The sequence below is a fragment of the Euprymna scolopes genome, chromosome 26 (genome assembly GCF_053919585.1).
Source record: "Euprymna scolopes isolate OS-2025 chromosome 26, ASM5391958v1, whole genome shotgun sequence".
NCBI lineage: Eukaryota > Metazoa > Mollusca > Cephalopoda > Sepiida > Sepiolidae > Euprymna > Euprymna scolopes.
The window spans coordinates 98,842,379-98,865,472 of NC_136507.1; the positions used below are offsets into that span (position 1 = coordinate 98,842,379).

Sequence of the window (23,094 nt, forward strand, 5' to 3'; positions counted from 1 at the left end):
TATGATTGGTACCGTAAAGATTGGAGAGATCCAACGAGATTGAGAGTCGATGACCACCCAACCGACACCTTCTCCAGGGACGGTCTCCCCATGACTATACCAATGTACTCTATGTAAATATTGTATATACTTTCTTGCTCTCAATATATCTGTTCTACTGCACTTTTGTGTTGTAGTTATTCATGCTATGTGTTCAGTCGAGCTTCAACATTATACTGTTGCTATTTTTCCCCTCGATTACCGTAAAAACACATTGGGTGGTGGGGAGTCTATAGATTTCAGTTTTACTGATAGTTTAAAGTTAACAAACATGTATTCATCATTATTACCAACAGTGAATGATTTTGCTTTAAACAAAATAAAATAAAGTAGACAATTTTGGAATCGGAAAATAGGCACAGATCTTTTCAATTCCGGTACCTTGGAAGTTCCAATTTTTTCGATTCTAGATTCTGATTAATTGTCCCAATACTATACATACATATACATAAGATTGTTTGAATTTTTTTATTGTTTTTTTATTACCGATTAATTTCTTTATTTCGCTCCCTGAGCGTTTTCTCTTATTGTAAGAAAGGAGTTATTTGCCCTTTGTTTACATTTTTCTTCAACCAAATCTTGGGACGTTTTTACTTTTTTTATTTTTTTTAATTTAAATATTAATTAATATTTATTACGTGCATAAAAGTTTTTATGCACGTAATAAATATTAATTAATAATTAATATTTAATATATATATATATATATATATATATATATATATATATATATGCATTAGTGATGGGACGATTCCAATATTTTACCCGATTCTGATACAATTACAGATTCCATACTAAATTCCCAATTCTGATTCTTTATAAATATTTAAAAATTTAACTATAAAATTGTTATTTTGTCCCGATTACTGTAAAAACATCTTAAACGTACCCATGTTTTCTCAAACAAAAACACAATTGTGAGTGGGTGATCTAGAGATTTTAGTCCTACTGGAAGTTTAAATCAATAAATATTTATTATTACTACAAGCAGTGGAAGATGTTTGTTAAACTAAAATAAAATTAAAAAAAAAGATAATTTAAGGAATCGGTTTTGGCATCAGAAAATTGGCTCAAATTTTTCCGATTCCCCAAAAAGCTCCGATTTTTTCGATTCCCGATTCTGATTAATCGTCCTAACATTAATATATATATATATATATTAGTGTTCCTAACCCTTCAGACTAAATATAACGTTTGCTTAGTGATCATGTTTAATGCATTTTCCCTGCTTGTTGCAGCAAGTAAATATGGTTGAATTGCTAATAAAAACGCAGAAGTGGGGAGATAAGTTATTTGTACAATTCTGGCTTTCTCTATGACCTATATCCGATGGTGAGGGCCCCAGCTTGCAGGCTTTGGAGAGTGTGGAGCCACCCTTTAATTGCCATTGCTCCCAGGTCCACTCTGACCCGGAGTGGTAGTACCTGTTAGGGTCCCAACTATGGGTTGAATAGAAACCGACTTAAAAACAACAAATATATATTCTAATAATTTTTTCTTCAAAATAACTGGAGTTGATCTGCCAAAAAACAACCAACCAAATGGTCACCCATCTTGTACTGGCCTGTTTTAACTTCAGTGATTTGGTAAGAACCAGTGAATCAACATGATTGTGCCGTAATATATACATATATATAGTATAAGAATACTTATGACTTACTTGCCATAAGTATGCCTTTATACTAACACCAAGCTCTATACATGTATTGATAGCATTAGATACGGAAACAAATGTAAAAATATATGCATGATATATCTTTTTATAATACAGGTATATATGAAAAATATAAGTATCTATGAGATAAAAGAAATATGTAAGTATATTATTTTTAAAATAAACATCAATTATTTTTCTACCTAGACACAAGTGTTTCATGTTTTTGCAATTATTAGTATAGGAAATAATAATTGCAGCTGATCGAGAGATTTGAACTCACAAAGTCATGCTTGACTGCATATGCTAACATTCTACATCCAGGCCACCAGCAATGAAAACAAGAATTTAAGGAAATTAAGTCCTACAAATGTCAAATCAATGGACATACATAGTAAACAGTCAGAGAGTATTCTACAACCGGAAGAATGTTGTATTTTTATTCTAATGAGTAATCACTTACCAAGGTATAAAGCCAATCTATATATTTATAAAAGTGAACGTGTTTGTGTGTCTCTGTGTACATTTCCATACGCAATAACTCTGTCAATTTTTAGTCTACAGACTCGAAATTTGATATACAGGGTACTGAGATTTGGGCAAATCTATGTGATCAGTTTTTGGCCAGAAATTTGGCTGTTAAGGGGTCAAAGTTCAACGATTTGACCTTTGAGAATTCTACCAAACTCCTCCGACAATTTTGGGTCTAAACACTTGAAATTTTAGATATAGGTTCCTTGGACATGGATTTAACTGAATAACTTTATTTGAGCCCAAAACAATAAATGTTAAGGGGTCATAATAGAGGTCAAAGTTAAAATAATTGACCGTTTTTTTTTTTTTTGCTCAGCATACACCTCCAAACACCCGGGCAACGCCGGGCACTCATGCTAGTCAAGAATAAAGGTTAATGAGATTATCAGTTGAATGATGAACAATTCTATGAAAGGATTGAAAAAATAGAAGAAAGTATTTTACCTTTCTGAATTTTTTAGATGAGGATTGGTTATTCGTATTTGAATTCGTTGGACTACTGTTCTCATCTTGAATACCATTTTCACAACATTTCAGTTAATGTAACTTTCGCCCTTCTTCAGGTGTCGAAATTCCATCCAAATTCCCGAGTTCAACAAGATACACCTAGAAGGCCGGCGGTTACATTGACCAAAACATTGTGAAACATACACACAACAGTAGTCCAACAAATCCAAATAATACGAAAGTCTATTTTTTTTTCGGATAGAGATAAAATTACATCTGACAAATATATGATTCTGACTAGCCATTTTTCCCCCTGATCCATTTTGTTAAGATAAATATAATTTTTGTTTAATTTCTTTCCAGAAAATACTTTAACTAGGATTATTTTTTGATGCCTTTTATCCTTGCTATTAGAAGCAAATTCAATCAAGTAAGTGACAGGTGCCTTGTTAGACAAAGATAAAAAATGCAACTGATTATACTGTGTTGAGAATCTAGCAAGGAAATCTGGCACTGCTCGGTCTTCTCCAGACTCACTTCCTCTATTAACTCAGGAGCAAGAGTTTCCCCTCCCACTGTGTTAAATTATTACAGCATTACTATCTCTTTCCTCTCATTGTACCTTACGAGGTGTCTCCTCTCCCCCTCCCCTTCCAAATGAAATCCAGTTTTTTCAAACTCTGGGAAAAATGTCAGTCATTGCTCTCCACTGACCTTAGTGGATCCACACAGATTACAAAGCCAGTCAGCTTGTTTGTCAACCAGATTTTTAATTAACACGAGAAAAATAATTATTTTTCGTTCCCAATTAATTTCATCTTTTTTCTCTAATTACAAGTTTCACATCAACATTTTTTGATCCAACATTATTGTCACAAATCAAATAGGTGACTGTGTGCTTATCTTTTTTTTTTTTTTTAAACATGTCTCACACAAAGTTGGATTCTAAAAGTCAGATAGAGATAAGATTGCATCTGACAAATCAATATTTGATTCTGATTAGTCAGGTCTTTTTTGTTGATTCATGTTAAGATAGACATTTATTTTGCTTGATTTCACTCTAGAAAATACTTTATCCAACTAGGATTAAATGTTTTCTGATGACTTTCATGTTTATTACCAGAAGTAAATTCAGTCAAGTAGATGACTGTGTACGTTGTTAAACATGAAAAATAAATAAAACATAGGTAAATATACACACTAAAACATAGGTAAATATACACACTAAAACATAGGTAAATATACACGCTAAAACATAGGTAAATATACACGCTAAAATACAAATAATTATGGATGAATCCAACTCACAAGTGAGCTTGAGATTAGTTTCTTTTTTAGTTGGCTTTTAATTACAGAATTGTAAGTCTTTTTTTTTTTTTTACATGAGTTACTATTTATAAAGGCTGAAAATACTCGAGGATGAGGATTAATGAGATGGATAGACTGACAATTGAATGCTGACAAACACTATGAGAAGAATAAAAAAAATCTCAATATGTCACCCACTCAAAACAGTAAGTATTCACTCCTTTATTAGAAACATTGCTCATGGAATGTGAAAATTAAAGGAAACAAAAAATGGGTTTGGGAAAGAAGTTATTAGGGTGCTCAAAATAAACCTAATACGGTGATTATGAGCATATCCGGGTTCTTCCTCCTTACCAGAATATGATTGGCTGATTAAGCCATAAATACCGACTGGTGGACCTGTCTAATACAGACATCAAAAGATATGCCAAAGTTTCACGCTAAGGATATACTAGCTCCAACCACAAACACTCGTTTAATGAGGCAACATACAAAATTATTACACAAATACAGTAGCCAAGTCCACTCAGCTACTTCAAACGAACATATCCCTTGCAAAGGAGACATCAAATTCCACTTTCTACTCTGCAAGTTATATGAAAGAAATGTACTTTTTAAACATGAAAACTTGTTTTTATAAAGCTCTGATATCCATTACTTGGGTATTTTATTTTTGTTCATTCGAATCTAGGCATACTATTGCCAGTGAAGCACAAAGAGCTACTGTAATAGGGTCCAGATTTCTAGGGAGATCAAGCAGTAAGGTGTTTGTTTATATAACATTCAAATTTCTGCATGTTGCTATAATCAGAGAAACAGGGATGGAATCCCAAAGGCAAGTGGTTTGAAGAAAGAAGTTATTAGAGTAGAACATCTCTGGAATTTACAGATTTCTACAGAGAAGGGGTGTGATTTTGCTGCTTATCAGGTATACGATGATTTGCAATCTTAAGAAAATAAACTTAGAGTATAATAAAGCATTCAATTGTGGTACACATTAAATAAAATTAGGAAATAATTAAAAAGCTAAAAAAACTAAAAAAGCAAAATATTAGTGGGGTGGGGATAAAAAAACAAAAATGACAACATCTTTTGACAATCATGCTTTTACGAAAATAGCATATTTTTTAAACAGTCCAAGTTTTAGCATGGTATTCCAATTCTTTTTTTTTATACTAATGTCAAGCTACTTAAAGCCTTAAGGCCACTTGAGGATAATGAATTGACGAGATTATCAGTAAGATGATGAGCAACACTATGCAGGGATTGGAAACGGTGAGCAGAATGGGAAGAACTGATTATTTCAAGAGGGCAGTTCAACAAGTATTTGTTATCATTGGGCTTGAAAATGACAATGCTGTAATCAGTTGGGAAACAGCCCATTGTATTAAGAAACAAACTTTGTTCATGGAAATTCTGTTTGGTTTTAGACACACAGAGGAAGGAAAATTTTTTGCAGTGGTTGCAGCTAGACAATTTTTTTTGTTGTAAATGTTTTACAGAGAGGATAATTGGAGATTGGCGCTCAGTCGAGCATCTACCATGAAAATAACAATATATTAGAGAAAGAGGCAGTAAGAAAGAGAATGGATCATCCCTCTCTGCGTTGTGAAATCAATTCTGTACTCTGATTGAAACCTCCCCCAGATAAGGTTAATGTGTAACATGACATTACAGTGTGTCAATTATCGAAACAAGAGCTCATCACACGCACAACTCATCTTTTGCTGTGTAGATGACACATAGCAGTAGTTTATTCTCTCTTTTCTACTATCACTGTTTGCTTATTAATAAAAGCAGTTGCAAAAGTTAGTAATAATGACAGCATATGATCATTTAGAGTTTAAAATTATTTTAAGGATTTTCCTTTCTTCAATATATAGTACACATAATACCTCCAACCCATCTATTATGTAAAAGTCAGTTGTTAGTGGCCACATAGCCGGCTAAATGTCAAAAACTACAAAACAAAGACCCACAAAGTTGGTATACACTGGAATGAATTGATATCTAAAATAAAAATAATTTATTCTTTGACCATAAATTGACAGAGATTTCATCAGGGGTGTGTTGGCTTTCCAATCATTTTCACATACTAAAAGGAAGTAAGCAATTTTTAATTAAGAAGTTACTTCCTTTATGCATCAAGGAATTGAAATAAAAGAGAGTTGCTAGTGTGAATGTATGTAGCTATGTATATCTAGAGAGAGGAATGGGTTGATGTAAGAGGAGGGAGGGATAGAAAAAAAAAAGATGGATATGGTCAAAGAGAATGGAGAGGGGGAGACAGGAAGATAGGGAACTGGATAGAGAGGGATAAAGAGATAGAGATTTTAATAGAAACATGTCACACTTTTTCCCTGGGCAACGCCGGGTAGTGGTGCGAGTCCTCAATAGAGTGAAGAAATGAATAGTTGTCTCTAACCTGACCATTCATTTTCACAATTAAGTTTAAAAAAAAAAAAAAAAAAGAGAAAGATTTTCCCAGCTTATCAACTACCCACCTGTGATGCAATATCCTGATATGTAGCACCAATTTTAATCTTTTAACTTGTAATGGAATTTTCCATTTTCTCATTACGATAGCCTTATGTGAAAAATTATGTTTAGGAATCATATTTGAGATCATGTTTACAGAAGGCTATGTGAGGAGTTGAACAGCAAGACGCGTGTTCACACAACATTTAAACTTCTGTATATTAGTACAGCCAAGGCAGTAGGAAACTAGAGGGAATTCCTAAGTTTAGCAGGCCGAGGAAAGAAAACTTTCTAGCATCTAGAGAGCTCAACAGTGAAGGGTAGAATTTTGCTGCCTGTTGAGTAAATCAGGACAGCACAAGTATTATAAGTTTATCAAAACACATTCCATTAAAGTACTTAGTAAAAAAGGCACAAGGATGAACCAGTGTAGAGATGGGACAGGGGTTGGAGCTTGGTTGATAATCTGAAACCTATTAGATGAGAGATTGATGTTGTAAAAATATATTTTGCTAACGAATAATCTGTAAATGATGGTTTCAATTTAAACCATGATGCCCTGACACAGAGTGGGCGTGAGAGTAAGGGCAACTAAGGAGTGACTCCATATTCCCCCAAACTCTAAAATTGGAGCCTCACAACAAGATTCAGTTTTGTGACAACTTTAGCACAGTTGGGGGTCAAGAGAGTTGGGAAATAAAGTAGGTAGAAATAAAGGTAGATAGAACTGGGAAAATAGATGGGGTAGTGGAAAAGTCCTTGCATAAGGGTGTCCAAGGTAATATAATATTATACTCTAGACAAATTTTATTTAACTCATATGGGAGACTTTAACAGGTATTATCACTCCAAGTAAAAGTGAACCTTGGAGTAATAATAATTAAGGAGTAATTCCATATTTCTCAAAATTCCCAAGTTGGAACTTCATCAACGAGTTTTAAGATCATAAATGTATAGAGGAGTTGCACAGACAGAGGGGGGGGGGGTCAAAAAGAGATGGAGGCGGAGGGCGTTCGAAGAGAGATGGAGGCAGAGGGCGTTCGAAGAGAGATGGAGGCGGAGGGCGTTCGAAGAGAGATGGAGGCGGAGGGCGTTCGAAGAGAGATAACGGTGAAAGGGATTTGAAGAGAGATAGAGACGGACGAGGTTCAAAGACAGATAGAGACATATATATATATGGAGAGAATAGATAGAGAGAAACAAACACCTCGCTCTATCCCTCTCCAAACCCCTCGCTTTATCTCTTCAAAACACCTCGCTCTTTGAAAAGGGATAGAGCGAGGGGTTGGAAGGGAGACAGAGCGAGGGGTTGGAAGGGAGACAGAGCGAGGGGTTGGAAGGGAGACAGAGCGAGGGGTTGGAAGGGAGACAGAGCGAGGGGTTGGAAGGGAGACAGAGCGAGGGGTTGGAAGGGAGACAGAGCGAGGGGTTGGAAGGGAGACAGAGCGAGGGGTTGGAAGGGAGACAGAGCGAGGGGTTGGAAGGGAGACAGAGCGAGGGGTTGGAAGGGAGACAGAGCGAGGGGTTGGAAGGGAGACAGAGCGAGGGGTTGGAAGGGAGACAGAGCGAGGGGTTGGAAGGGAGACAGAGCGAGGGGTTGGAAGGGAGACAGAGCGAGGGGTTGGAAGGGAGACAGAGCGAGGGGTTGGAAGGGAGACAGAGCGAGGGGTTGGAAGGGAGACAGAGCGAGGGGTTGGAAGGGAGACAGAGCGAGGGGTTGGAAGAGAGACAGAGCGAGGGGTTGGAAGAGAGACAGAGCGAGGGGTTGGAAGAGAGACAGAGCGAGGGGTTGGAAGAGAGACAGAGCGAGGGGTTGGAAGAGAGACAGAGCGAGGGGTTGGAAGAGAGACAGAGCGAGGGGTTGGAAGAGAGACAGAGCGAGGGGTTGGAAGAGAGACAGAGCGAGGGGTTGGAAGAGAGATAGAGCGAGGGTTTTGAAGAGAGATAGAGCGAGGGTTTTGAAGAGAGATAGAGCGAGGGTTTTGAAGAGAGATAGAGCGAGGGTTTTGAAGAGAGAGTGAGGGTTGGAGAAAGAGACTATTGGAGTAATCATACTAAGAATTGAACCATTAAAAAAATTGGATGATTGTAATTTTTAAAAAATACAAAAAGAAAAAAAATCAAACTGCCGTGAATAATTTTGAAGGATTTAGCACTAAAAATCAACTTGCGGAATTAGTGATGGAGGCCGTAGTGTCTACTGGCAAGGTTCAAAGGATGTGACGTTGCTAAAAGCACAATCACAAGGATCACATAGTCAGAGCTGCGTACTGTCCACTAAAGCACATTGATTGCATACAAGAAGTGGCTGGGCCTTGCAATTCACACAAAAACTAAAGGTTATGGAACAAGAATGGGAATTCTTCAGCTAAGGCGATACATACCTGAACTTTAGAGGTGCCAGATTCCTAAATTATCATAAATGTTAGTTAATAGTTGCTTGTAAGACAGGCAGAAAAACAAAATACATGACATTCAAGCGTGCAGTTTAGAATCATAATTGGATACATTCAGATAATTCAAGTGTCGTTTGGACAATTTTAACAGTGGGGTTGGTGGATTTAAACTTCAAAAAATAAGACCGAGGCCCAACACAATGAGGAGGAAAAAAAATACAATATCCATCATGGAAACAAAAAATACAAAAACAAAAAAATACATACAAAAACAAATTGTGTTTGAAAATTATTGAAAGACAAATAGTGCAAAAAAATTGTCAGTTATATTTTGTTATTAACAACCATTTTTTTTTTTTAAAGTTTTTTGAAACATAAAACGAAAGACGGTTATTGATTTAGATGTCTTAGCATATAAGCTATAGATTTCATGCTGAATAAAAAAAAAAAAGAAAAGAAAACCAATATATACTAGATTTATCCGTGACCCATTGGGTCACAGCTATTATCACTATTATAGCATGATTTTATTAAAAAAATTATAAACTACAACATATCAGATCTTTTAACATTTGTTTTTCACATCTAAAAATAATGAGTCTCTTTACTTCAATATACTGATTATTATTATTATTATTATCATATAGAATAAAAAAGACTTAGCTTGCCATTTAATTTACATATGTGGTTGTGGTGTGTACAGATACACTTGTGTAAATAAGGTAGTGAGCTGACAAAAGATATGAACAGAGCGGGAACGAAAGAAATACATAGGTAGCTAAGAGAGTGATAGGCGACTTGTTATAAATTATGACTCATTAGAACAGAATTAACCTCAAACATAACAATCCCAGAACTAAATTACACTTTAGCATGTATATTCTGTTATTAAAAAAATATTAGGTGAAACAAACATCGACTAACTCATTTAATAAACATACATATTTAAGTTTGAAAATAAATGCAAAAAAAAAAAAAATAAATAAATAAATAAAATACAAAAATAAAAAAATAAAGAGAGTCGATAGTCCATGGTGAATGGTGATTTCTTGTTTTATGTTCTTCAAGGTGAGAAAGTGCATGTTATCAATCGACAATTTTTCATATCGTATCCGGATATGCTTCTCACTAAATAGCAATAAAACGAAGACTGTTGGAAATTAATCACTTCAACTTGATGGACAAGTCAGGTTCAAAGCAAAATTTATTTGTACCAAACATAATTGAATTACTAGCAGAGAATTGTGAATTTTATTAACAGTTCAAATGGTGGTACAGTAGAACCCTGGGTTACGATGTGGAATATGTTTTTCCGGACCCTGTTTACAGTATTTGCCCCGCGTTATGGTGTTAGGTTATTTGATTATATACATGTGTATTATATACTGTACTGTATTTTGTTACTAATTCTAGGGTTCTACTGTATATTTTTATGGGATCTCACTGTATGGCGTCATCTAGATATTGTAAAAATATAGAAAAAGGATTAAATAATTAACATGCTTCTGAATTTTTGAGATGAGGATTAACATTTCGTATTATTTGGATTATTTGGACAACTATTCTCATCTTGAGTGTCATTCGCACAACTTTTCAGTCGACGTAATCTTTGACCTTCTTTAGATGCATGTTATCAAACTCGGGAATCTTTCAGTCGAACTTGGAAATCTGCAGGAAATTTCAAACCGAACGCTTTACTTAATCTAGGGGAGTAGCATACTCTCGTTCTGTCAGCCATGACTGGGTAGAAAGAATTGCATTTTTAGTGTTGCCTACACTGAAGATTGAACTTCTAACCTCCAGAAAAGTGTAACTACATTTTATCAAACACTTTATTCACAGTCCACAGTTGTTTGGCTTAGCTGGCTTTGAGTGGGATTGAAACCGCTATCTTCAGACAATGCTCACCTGGAACCGTAGAGATTCAGCGTCTGCATCCACTGCCCCGAGAGGCGATCAAGGCTGAATTTTTTGGTCTTATAAATCCATGCTTATTTGTAATCTGATCTTCCATAGTCGGGTCCGTATCGAATGGTCTATTATTTAATTAATTGGAATTCTTATTGAGATTAACCACCTAACGAAGGCCAAATGAATAGTTAGCCGAAACATCACGAAACAACTACTAGAAAATGAGGATACTAGTCTGCAATAAATAAATGGATAAATAATACAAAATTACTCATCTCAATAAGAAATCCAATTAAATAAATAATAAAGATTCCTGAGTTCAACGGGATAGATCTAAAGTAAGTCAAAAGATTGGTTAAATCACATTCAAGATGAGAATAATAATACGAATAATATGAATACCAAACATCGGTAAAAGAAAAACAAGAATGCTTTAAACAATTACAATGTTTTCATTTAATATTATTAATAAATACTAGCAGGACCCGTGGAAATTCCACAGCAGCATCTTTCATTTGTAATATATTGCTGCTGGGAATTCTGTGGACAATTCAGTATGAATGGAAACCCAGCGACATCATTATAGGCTTTTAAAATTGTAAAAGTCTTTATCTTTGGAATTTGGTTAATGTAGTGTCAGAATATATCTCATTTTTACGGTTTATCTCCAATATCCTTATAGGAGTCTGTGACATATTTCCATTGTATGGACGCCTGGTGCGAACAGAAAACCCATAATATCATTATACCATCTTTAACGCAGTGTATCTAAATAATTTAATGTTCATAGAATGTTAGTATTTCCTATCCTCCTTTTTAATAAATAGGATCTCCCGATCAAATAATTTATAATCTGGAAACCATGACACACGTACGTATGTTAAAGGTGCTATGGTATTAATATATAGATTATTAAGTGAGGAATAATTTTGAGTTAAAATTTGAGTTTCGTTGTTAGATAAACACGATATTTATTCAGATTTGGTGCCCATTTTGCTTTGCATTTGCTTTTTTCACATAACGTTGACACATTTCAAGCTTTTCTCAATTTTAGATGCATAATACTAACTGGAGTTTTAATAAAAATGATTCCCCATCTTGTAATAGTAAGCAAAAACATAGTAAAACTATTTCTAATGCTAAAACAGATTTTTCTGGTGCATTCTTGTAATCTTTATAAATTACCAGCAAAAAATTTTAATTTTATTCACACTTCAATGAATGGCATGTTTTTTTGTTTTTTATGTAGTCACACTGTATGACATCATCTGCATATCATAAAAATACAGATGAATAAAAACAGGATGACTTATGACTTACCGTGGCTGACAGAACGAGAGCATGCTACCCCCGTGAAATAAATGTTCCGTTTGAAATTCTGTCCAAATTCCAATGTTCAACAAGATACACCTGAAGGAGGTCGGAGGTTACATCGACCGAAACATGAAAATGACACTCAAGATGAGAACAGTAGTTCGATGAATCCAAATGATACGAGTATTATGACTAGGGCTATGACAACAGCATATTCTTTTCATTGTTTTGACTCTTGAATGTGTATCCGTTGATGCTTTTATATAGAGTGATATGGTTCTCGGTTGATTAACTGTGTCGGATATATACTCTAGAGTCAAAACAATGAAAAGAATATTCTATATATTTTGTATATAATATTCATTGTTGTCATAGCCCTCGCTATGACTTAGTTGTATGAAATAAGTCGCTTATTTACAAACCAGAAAATGTTCTTAAGTCTATTTTTATAAATTGATTTCAGTCTAAAATGTCCACATATGGCTTGTTGATGTCTCCGCTGCTCTCTCTCTCAAGATGGACACATGCATGTGATATTTCATTCTCGTGTGAAGACATGATAACTTATCTCAAAGTTTAAGCAGGGGAGGCAACTCTGCCTTAACAGAAAAAAATTATTTCCCTTTGACCATGTTATCGTCCTAACAATAACCAAACAAGCAAAGGTTAAAAAAAAAAAAAAAAGAAAAAAGAATGTCTTAAACAATTACAATCTAAGTTTCTTCATTTTACTATAATACTAGTAGGACTACTCTGCGTTACCTGGCGCAAAAGTGTAACATTTCCACTAAAACTTCTACATCCCCTCTCTATCTTTCTCTTCCCCCTCTCCTTATTGTCCTCTCTCACTCTCCTCAACTCCCTCTTCCTCCTCTGTCCATTCCCCTCTAGCTGATAAATCGCCTTCACATAATAGACTTCAAGAAAAAAAAATCAGTATTTTATTTCTAAATAAGTAAATAAAAACCAGTATTTTATTTCTAAATAAGTAAATAAAAACCAGTATTTTATTTCTAAATAAGTAAATAAAAACCAGTATTTTATTTCTAAATAAGTAAATAAAAACCAGTATTTTATTTCTAAATAAGTAAATAAAAACCAGTATTTTATTTCTAAATAAGTAAATAAAATGGCTAAAAAGCCAACCCTTCCTTCCAACAAAACCTGGTCCAGTTGACCCCCAGAAAGTCAATATCTCTTTTCTAAATTTTAGATATTATTTATCTGGGGCAACAATAATCAAACATACAACTTTGTGGTCCTTTGTTTTGTAGTTTCTTTTTTATTTTTTCGATTGCGATGCCTCCGTTCAGTCTCGAAAGACAAAGGATACCCCCCCCCTGTAGGGGCAGGTACGCGAGTAATTGTGAGGCAAGGGTTGTGCAATCACCAACCACACCTCTCCTGAATCGGCACTGTTTGAGTTCAGTGGCAAGGAGAAGACCAGGATGACTGGAAACAATGCCGAGATAAGCGGAGAGCACATACAGCACCTAAAAGTCCCAAATGGTCACCCATTTAGTACTCACCAGGTTCAATGTAGCTTAACTTCGGTGATCTGACGGGAACCGGTGTGCCAACATGATGATGCCGTACAATTTTTACTTTTAGTTGGACATAAAAACACACACTAGCCCTTTATATAATAACAGTTTCCAAATAAATGACATTAAAACAAACAAAAGTTTTGATTTTCTTGTTCCAAGACAACAATTACATGATCATGACAAAATACATGGAAGTAAATTCAATTTATATTCTCAGTAAAAGTTAAAAAAAAAAAAACAAAAACAAAAAAAAAACAAATACAAAATGTGACAATTTTTTTCTCTAAGTATTAAGAACGTTATGACTCACTGATAGTCACGATATCATGATTCCACCATTAAATACTAAAAAAAAAAAAGTCAATAAAAAGATGTCGTATTATGTAAAGATCGTGTCATGCATTGTGTAGGAAAATGAATAGTTTTGTTAAAAGATAACAGATTTGTTACAATTTCCCACCGCCCACCCACTCGAAGATGGAGAATTTGAAAGATCCAAGTCTATCAGGTGCAGAATAGGTCGAAAGTATTTCGCTAACAATAACTTGAATAATAAACATTAGATTCACTAACAAATAAGAATCATCTACATAACAAATGTGAATGCGTGTGTGCTTTCATAATCATGTATGCAAATTGAATTTTATGTGCAAATAAAGAAATACTTAATCTTAATAATAACTGATAATAAAAAATCGTATGCAAATTTAATTTTTATCTATTAATAAGGAACTACTTAATCTTAATAATAATTATGTGTGCAAATTTAATTTTTATGTGTAAATAAGGAAATACTTAATCTCAATAATAACTGATAATAATGAAAAAGAAAGAAAAGTAATAATCATGTAAGCAAATAAAATTTTATGTGTAAATGAGGAAATACTTAATCTTAACAATAACTGATAATAATAAAAAAGAAAAAAATAATCATTTATCTAAATGTAATTTTGTAAGCAAAAGAGGTTTAATCTTAATATCTCATAATAATAAAAAAGAAACATTTCACTTGTATTATTATTATTATTATCATTATCATCTAAATATTAATTTACTTGTCTATATATCCAGTGCCACAAAAAAAAACCATCATCATTGCAAACATTAATTAATGAGGAACGAATTACCCACTTTTATAGTCACTCTTTATCAGTTAAAAATAAGAAATTGAAAAAAAAAAAAAAAAATGGCTGTCTGTTTATGGTTTCAAATTGGCTATTTTATTTTATAATTAAGAAAAAGTCATGTCGAGAGGAGACTAAATTTTTGTTCATTATAGTTTCCTTTTAAAATTAAAAAAAATGTGCAAATGAATTGACATCTGTTCTTTTATAATTTATATAAAAATTATTCAGAAAAAACAAAACAAAAACAAAGTGTTTTGTGTTGAATTTTCATTGAAAAAAAAAAAAAAAAATCCAAATTTTTTAAATCATTTTTAGCTTTAAAAGATTTACAAAAATAATTTGCTAAAAAATTGTTTTAAATTTGTCGTTATTTGTTTTATTTTATTTTTTATTCATTTTATTTATGTGTTTTCAAATTTTTTAACTACCATGGAATTTCCACGGGTTCTTCTAGTTATTATTATTTTATTATTATTATAACGGGATAAAGACAAAGAGATAATTTGTCTTTTCTATTGATTTGTTTTGTTCTTTTAATTGGGAGCAGAAGTTTTGTCTTTTATCAATAAAGAGAGATTTTTTTTCTTCTTTGTCTTATTGATCAGTTTTGTTTTATCAATTAATTTTGTCTTCTTTTCTTATTGATAAAGAGAGAGAGAGAAACAAAAAAAAAAAGAGAAGGTGGAAGTTTTGTCTCCATTTTCTGATTGATTAGTTTCGTTTCAATGATTTGAAGTAGTAAAGATCAATTAAATTGCAAAATAATAGCCAGCAGACGAAACCTGCTAAGTTACAAATAAAGAACAATTAATATTAAAAGGAACAATTAAGCAAAAAAAAAAAAATTGGGCTATATGGGCTTTAGCAGATTGAATAGCCAAGATGGCCGACCAATGCTGACATTACATGGAAACTTAAAATTGTGCAATGCAGATATAGGAACGAAATGTGCTTTACTAGTTTTTCACGCAAAAAAAAAAAAAAAAAGAAAACACTTTTTTTTTGCATTTTCTCTTTTTTGGATAATATTTTACTGAAATCTTTTGCATTTAACGAGAATTTGAAAAAAACTAAGTAAACAGCAAAACAAAAAGAAATTGTGACTCCATGCTTTTATTAAATGGTTTAATCATGAGGTTAGTTCATTTGTATAATTTAAATGAAAATTTTGTATAAATTAAAATTTTGGAGAAATATTTTTATTTTTTCTAAGATTAACATTTAATTGCAATTTCCTTTTCTTTAACTTTAGAAATAAGACGAGATCAAATGATATAAAACGAAATAACAAACGAAATTGTAATTATTTCAAAATAACTATTTTATTTACAGAATTCGAATTTAAAATGTCTGAAAAAGAGAAGATGCAAAAAAAAAAAAAAAAAAATCGGTTTTCTTTTTTTTTACGTTTAAAAATTATTAAAACGCATTTCGTTCCTATATTCGTATTTCGCAATTTTAAGTTTCCACGTTACGTTAGCATCAGTCGGCCATCTTGGTTATTCAACCTACGAATATCCATACTGCCAAAACTTTCGGTAAATTCAAAGTTCTTTCTATTTCCAAACATAACAATTATATATTCATATTAATAAAATCAGACAATTTGGTGTGTGCATTTTTCTTTCATACAACTTCATGTGTTATAGAATAAGCTGATCTACCTATTTCAAGAATAATGGACTTATCCAGAGACTATAAATAGAGTTACATTTAAATATCAAGGCAGTTATGGTTCCAGAATCATGACGTGTACTTTCGTAAAATATTTTTATTAGTCATAAAATATGCTTCATAAAACATAGATTTGCACTGAATTTTATCTCTAGTCATTAGACACCAATGAATAGAGATTTCTTTAATTTCGCTTTCTTCTAAAGACTCCTTAAATTTTAGTAAGTTTCTAGTATCAAAACCATATAATAAATTTGGATTAAAATTGGAATAAAGATTCTAGAAATCAAGCTTAGTCACCGTAGGCGAGTTGAACCAGCTTCCTCCAAAGGAGGAAGTTTCATGGGAGTATGAAATTCAAAAGTAGCCCTACAGCTGCATTTATTACATCTTCATTTTAATCTTTGTAAGGTGACATGAAAGCGAGGCACAACTGTTTCGCTCAAAACATTAATTTCACCTTTCCCCTGACAGATAATACTTCTAGCTAAAATATGAGGGGGGGGGAGTGCTATGGGGTAAACTGATCTACCTATTTCAAAAGTAGACTTACCCAGAGACTCTAAATATAGCTACATCTAACATGCTATCTAACAGTAATTTGTGGCAGTTATGGCCTCCGAATCATGGCGTGTACTTCTGTACATAATTTTGGTAATATACTTTTTGTTAAATATAACCCCATATTCATCTTGATTATTACCGACCTACAACAACAGGATTTACACATTGGATTAATTTTTTTTTTTAATTTACCTATCATCAAACAGTTATTGGAATAAAAAATTCTATTGCATAAAGTACTCAAATTTAAAAAGAATAGTGTTTATGTTATATACTGTTTCATAAAGCCCAAATCTGTTACATTTAAAAATAATTTAATTACAAAATGAAATCCACCAGAATGCATTACCAATACTCTGTAAAGAAGTCATCCATTTATAACAACTTCGTTCAGTCACTGTAATAATTAGATTTAACTTTTAAAATCCGATTATAAAAAAGAAAAGGCACAACAGAAAAAGCGTATTATTTGGATTCTTCGGACTACAGTCCTCATTTTGAGTATTATTTTTGCAACGTTTCGGTTGATGTAACCTCCGACCTTCTACAGGTGTATCTTATCTAACTCAGAAATCTGCATGGAATTTCAAATGGAACATTTTATTTAATCCATGGCGGTAACATGTTCTTGTCCTGTCAGCCATGACTAGGTAAAAGTCCAAAGTAATTCACAATGGTATTTTGAGTGTTGTCTGCATTGAGGATCGAACCTACAACCTCCAGAGTGTAACTTACAACTGAATTTTATTAAGTATTTTATCAGCTATGCAATGTATCATTTCTAGGAGCTTAAACCTATTTTTGCTATTTATTTCAATATTTATTCATACGACCATGTACAGGCTTCTGCATAATTAAACACCAATATACAATAACTAATTATTGAGCACTATTATACAGATCTGGTGGAAATTCTTTGGATTTTTATTCTACGAATACATTCTCAACTGGGATTACTACTTTTTGTTTTGACATGTACAATCTTACTTCCTATCACTATCTGCAGAGACACTAGGTAAGAAGTTGAGCAGCGAGATGTCTGTTCACATTACATTTAAATTTATGCAAGTTAGTACAGTCAAGGAAGCGGAAGATCTGGAGAAAAATCCAAAATGTAACAGTAAGCAGAAAGAAACTATTAGAGTAGAAGGCTTTCCAGCATCTAAGGGCATCTACAATGAAAGGGTGGGATTTTGCTGCTTGTTGGGTTAGTCTTGAGTATTACGTTGCTAGGTCTTCAGCAAAGAACATTTCATTAAAATCCTTGTAAAATGAGTTCAGGGAGACATTTTTCTTTACACTATTGTATTTTTTTTATTTCAATAAATATTTAATGATAAATACAAAAGAACTGTACTGTCCATGTGCAATTACCAATATTTACTTGAAGTGAGAAAACCCTCACACAAAGTTGTCTTAAAATTTTATTAGTATAGTGTAGTTCATTTTTAAATAAGCATAAAATGATAAAAAATAAATAAATTTCCATGTGAAAGAATACAATGCAATTAAGTTTAGATTTTGAAGAATAAATCGATTCTTTAGTTTTATTCCTGAAAAGGTTGACCTGTTCAACAATTTGGCGGCCGCCATTTTATCCGAGGTGAGAAAAAAGATGGTGGATAGATCAATTATAAGATATGCATGTCATTAATTTAGAGAAGATGGTGGCGTGGGTATGTGTGTGTGTGTGTGTGTGTATATATATATATATATATATATATATATATATCTATATTTTTATAAAGTAATAGGGTTCGTGTGTTTCTGTCTGTGTGTACAGCTCTCCATCATCAACGAAATATAAAGGAGGTAAGAGGGTAGATCTCTCCTGGTAGAGAAACATTAGAACCCATTTTAGGATGTTTCTGTTATAGGAGACATAAGAATCTTTGCCTAATTTCTTTATATACTAGTCTACAAACCACCCCCATATCGAATGACTTATGCTCATTTGCATATCACATTATATTAAATCTCTTTAACTAATTACTTCGACCTTATTACATATTGGAAATATTCTAATCATTTCAACTGTACTATTTACAAAATCTATTTAACATTTAATCTATCTTCTATCTTCTATCTATCTATATCTATCTTCTATATATCTATAAAAACAGAGATGTGTGTGTGCCACAGACGATTTCTGATTGGTTAATCCAATAATCACATCTCCTAAAAAACAATCGTTTCTACGCTCTTACCTTTACCATAAAATATTATGGCTTTATTTATTGTCCATCTTGGAAGGGTTTAATTTTTTAATAACTTGTTATTTACAAATTAAAAAAATACGAAACTATTATGCGAAACTAAACTACACGAAATACGCGCACACACGCACACACACACGTTCACTACCGTCACGTTGTTATGGCAACCAAACCCGCTGACTTCTTTTTCTCATTTCACTCGTGGTCTTAAATTCATTTCGGGTTTGTATTACTGTACACATAGATTCGAATAAGTTGCCAAAAAACAAATATATAACAAATAAATGTTATCAAAGGCAAATTTTTCGTGTTTTTATTCAATTTAACATGTTTATTCAGCTCGAAAAGCATACAGTGTTTACCGATGTATTGGAAAATTCAAGATGGCGGCCGATTCTCTCTTTAACACGGTAAGTTTGGAAAAAGGTGTAATAAATAAAAAAACCGGTTAAAATACTGTTAAAAACTCGCTCAATATATGTTACCGTGACATAGGTTGACATATATTCGGCGGGTTTTTAATAGTATTTTGTATAGTTTTTTATTTATAACACCTTTTCCCAAACTTACGGTGTTAAAGAGGGTGTGAGACGCCATCTTGAATTTTCCAACACATCGGTAAACACTGTATTCTTTTCGAGCTGAATAAACATGTTAAATTGAATAAAAACACGAAAAATATATCCAGTTTTTATCGGTTTTTTACCTTCTCTGCAGAAGTACAAAAAAAAAAAAACAAACAAAAAAAAAACGGAAGGTACTTTTACAGAATGTTAAACTAACCCTAACCGATGTTTTATGTTTAGTTTAGGAAAAGTCAGAAGAAATAAAAGTCATTATTGCATGAAATATACGTATTTAGTTGAAGTATTGTTTATGTCAATTCTTTCGAAGAAATTTAGCAAGAATACCTGTAAACCAGGAAATCGGTAAAATGTCATCATGGATGAATACTTGTCTATTATAATTTCTACCCTTGACAAAAACTTAGCCATAACAAAAGAGATTTATTGTTCAGATTGTTTTTGAGATTGATTTCTAAAAAGATATTTTATAAATAAAATCGACTTTAAAATTAAAGACTTAAATTACAATAATTGAATTTAAACATTCTTATTTCAATATTTGGCACATAACACCTGCAAAAATGATCACAATGTCAGGATTTCATTTTATTTCAGAATCGATGGCAAATACTAATATTTAACATTAGTTTATCATTTAAGCCGATAAAAAGCCCTTTTTTTTTCCGAGTCATAAAAGGATTTGGAGTTTCCTAATCAACCTTTCGGGTGCAGTTGCACGCTCTCAAAATAACTAAAGTGTTGGCTTTAAAAAAATTGGTTCATTAAAACTAAACAGGTTTAGTTTTAATAATAAAAAAAAATTTTTTTTTAAATCGCTTTGGTAATTAGATATGTCGTATGGTTATCCCTAATCGCTGAATAAAACCGCTAACGAGTTGAATGATTACGACATAAAATTAAACTCGGGTTCCTGAAACGGAAACTTCGTTTGTTTTTGTTTTTTTCTTATCAATATATTTACATTGTTATTTTGTTTTCATTTTCAATCATTCGAACAGTTTTATTTTTCAAGTAATCCAAGTTACAAAATTCCCACTGTTTACTATGCTAAAATCACAATGACTAATGTATACCTATTAACCCTTATCCTTGAGTGGCCTCTGGGCCTTGATAAGTGGTGACACCCATGTAAAAAAAAAAAAAAAAAAAATCACTCGAACAGTTTTCTTTTTATAATGTACAGTTTTAAAAGTTTAAAAACTATATAGTTTTTACTTCAGGAAAATTAATGGGTCAGTTTTTACGATGTGCCCTGTTAAAATACTGTTAAAAACTCGCTCAATATATGTTACCGTGACATAGGTTGACATATATTCGGCGGGTTTTTAATAGTATTTTGTATAGTTTTTTATTTATAACACCTTTTCCCAAACTTACGGTGTTAAAGAGGGTGTGAGACGCCATCTTGAATTTTCCAACACATCGGTAAACACTGTATGTTTTTCGAGCTGAATAAATATATTACATTGAATAAAAACTCAAAAAAGATATCCAGTTAGGTAGAAAAGTAACTTATCTTGCCTTTGATAACATTTATTTATATATTTGTTTTTGACTATTTTTTCGAATCTATGTGTACAGTAATCTTGCCAGGATGCGGAGGAAAATGAATGAAGGGGGAGGGGAATAAAATAAAAACATTTTGGAAACAGAGTAAGTTTGAAAGAATTGCTTTGCACAGAAAGAAATTAATGAAAAAATAAAATTAAATTTCTTTTCTTTCTTGATTTTTTTTTTAGTTTTTTATGAAAAAGGAAGTCAAAATTAAGACTATAAAAAACAATTTTTATTAAGAGCGAACCTCAGTCGTCAGGTCTGTAAAAAAAAAGACGTGGAATAATAAATGTTTTCTAATACAAATTGTTTTTACTTATGTGTTCATTTGTCTCTTTGAAGTTCGTTTGTTTAATATATCGGTTTGCAATATAATTTTGTCATTCTGTCAGACTCAAATTTTAAATCTATATATCTATAAAAGTGTGTGTGTGTGTGTGTGTGTGTGTGTGTGTGTGTGTGTACATTTCCCTACGAAATAACTCTGTCAATTTTTAGTCTACAGACTCGAAATTTGATATACAGGGTACTGAGATTTGGAAAAATCTATGTGATCGGTTTTTAGCCAGAAATTTGGCGATTAAGGGGTCAAAGTTCAACGATTTGAGCTTTGAGAACTCTACCAAACTTCTCCGACAATTTTGGGTCTACACACTTTAAATTTTAGATATAGCTTCCGTGGACATGAATCTAACTTAATAACTTGATTTGAGCCCAAAACAATAAATTTTCAGGGGTCATAATAGGGGTCAAAGTTTAAAAAATTACCCCCTTTTTTTTGCTCAGCATACACCTCCAAACACCCGGGCAACGCCGGGCACCCATGCTAGTATATATATATATATATATATATATGGAAAAGATTTACCTCATTCCCACAACGCTATTAACGAAAATGATAAATTGTCTTGTCATTTTAAACAAAAATATATATTTTTTTTTATTTAGCAGGTTGTTCTTGGTAATATACTCTTATACTTTTGGTGTCGAATGTTCATTGTATTTTTTCCTTTTAATACTTGTTTGTAAGAACACATCATTCAATAAGTGCTCACATATAGAGGGCGCCACTAATAAATTCATGATTTTTGTAAAGTACTAACCTTCAAATAGCAAATATCAAAATTTGAACTCAATTCAATTTTCAGAACAATAGATAAATCTGAATTTTATGTGTTGATTTTATAGCCAAACAGCAGTATTAACCCAAGGCTGAGTGAACCGGCTTCCCTTGAAGGAGAAAGTGTCTAGGGAATATCAAATTCACAAGTGGTTCCCAATCGCATTGCTTTCTGACTGTTCAAGCAATGGCTTGACAATTAAAGATCTTGCTCAGTCGCAAACAAAATCTAAGGGATTATATGCTGTCTTTAAACGTTATTGTACAGGCACAAATGATCCTGAATAATCAGGTTACTTAAATGTTAGTTTTCCTGGAAAACATAAAAAAACGTCCACAAACTTGTTTTCGTCGATCATAAATTGAAATTGTGAGAGGGCAGAAGAGTTGAAGATAGAAGGCAGTTTGTTTTGTATAAACATTTTGTCTATGAGAAAGTTGTGTTCAAACTTGGTTCTGTGCTTGCTCAGAGTCAATCAAAAACAATGTATCAACAATTCAATGCTTGAAATTGTTTCAACGCAGCAAAAAAAAAGGAGTTTTTTTTTTTTCATAAATATGTGACCGTGGATGAAAGCGCATTACTTTACTCCAGAGTCAAAACAGCTGAGTGGACAGAAGCAG

At 32.6% G+C, this 23,094-nt stretch overlaps 1 protein-coding gene across 16 annotated transcripts in view; it reads right to left on the reverse strand.

Moving 5' to 3' along the window:
* The window catches only part of LOC145248306 (endophilin-B1-like), a 407,921-nt gene that overhangs the window by 74,887 nt on the left and 309,940 nt on the right, over positions 1-23,094 (reverse strand). For 4 of the 16 annotated variants that reach the window (XM_080110207.1, XM_080110206.1, XM_080110200.1 and 1 more), the window contains one exon: positions 8,845-8,868. The exons of the other annotated variants lie outside the window; for them this stretch is intronic. In XM_080110207.1, coding sequence (XP_079966333.1) covers positions 8,845-8,868 — 24 coding nt within the window. The remainder of the gene's footprint in view (positions 1-8,844; positions 8,869-23,094) is intronic. 16 annotated transcript variants of the gene reach the window in all.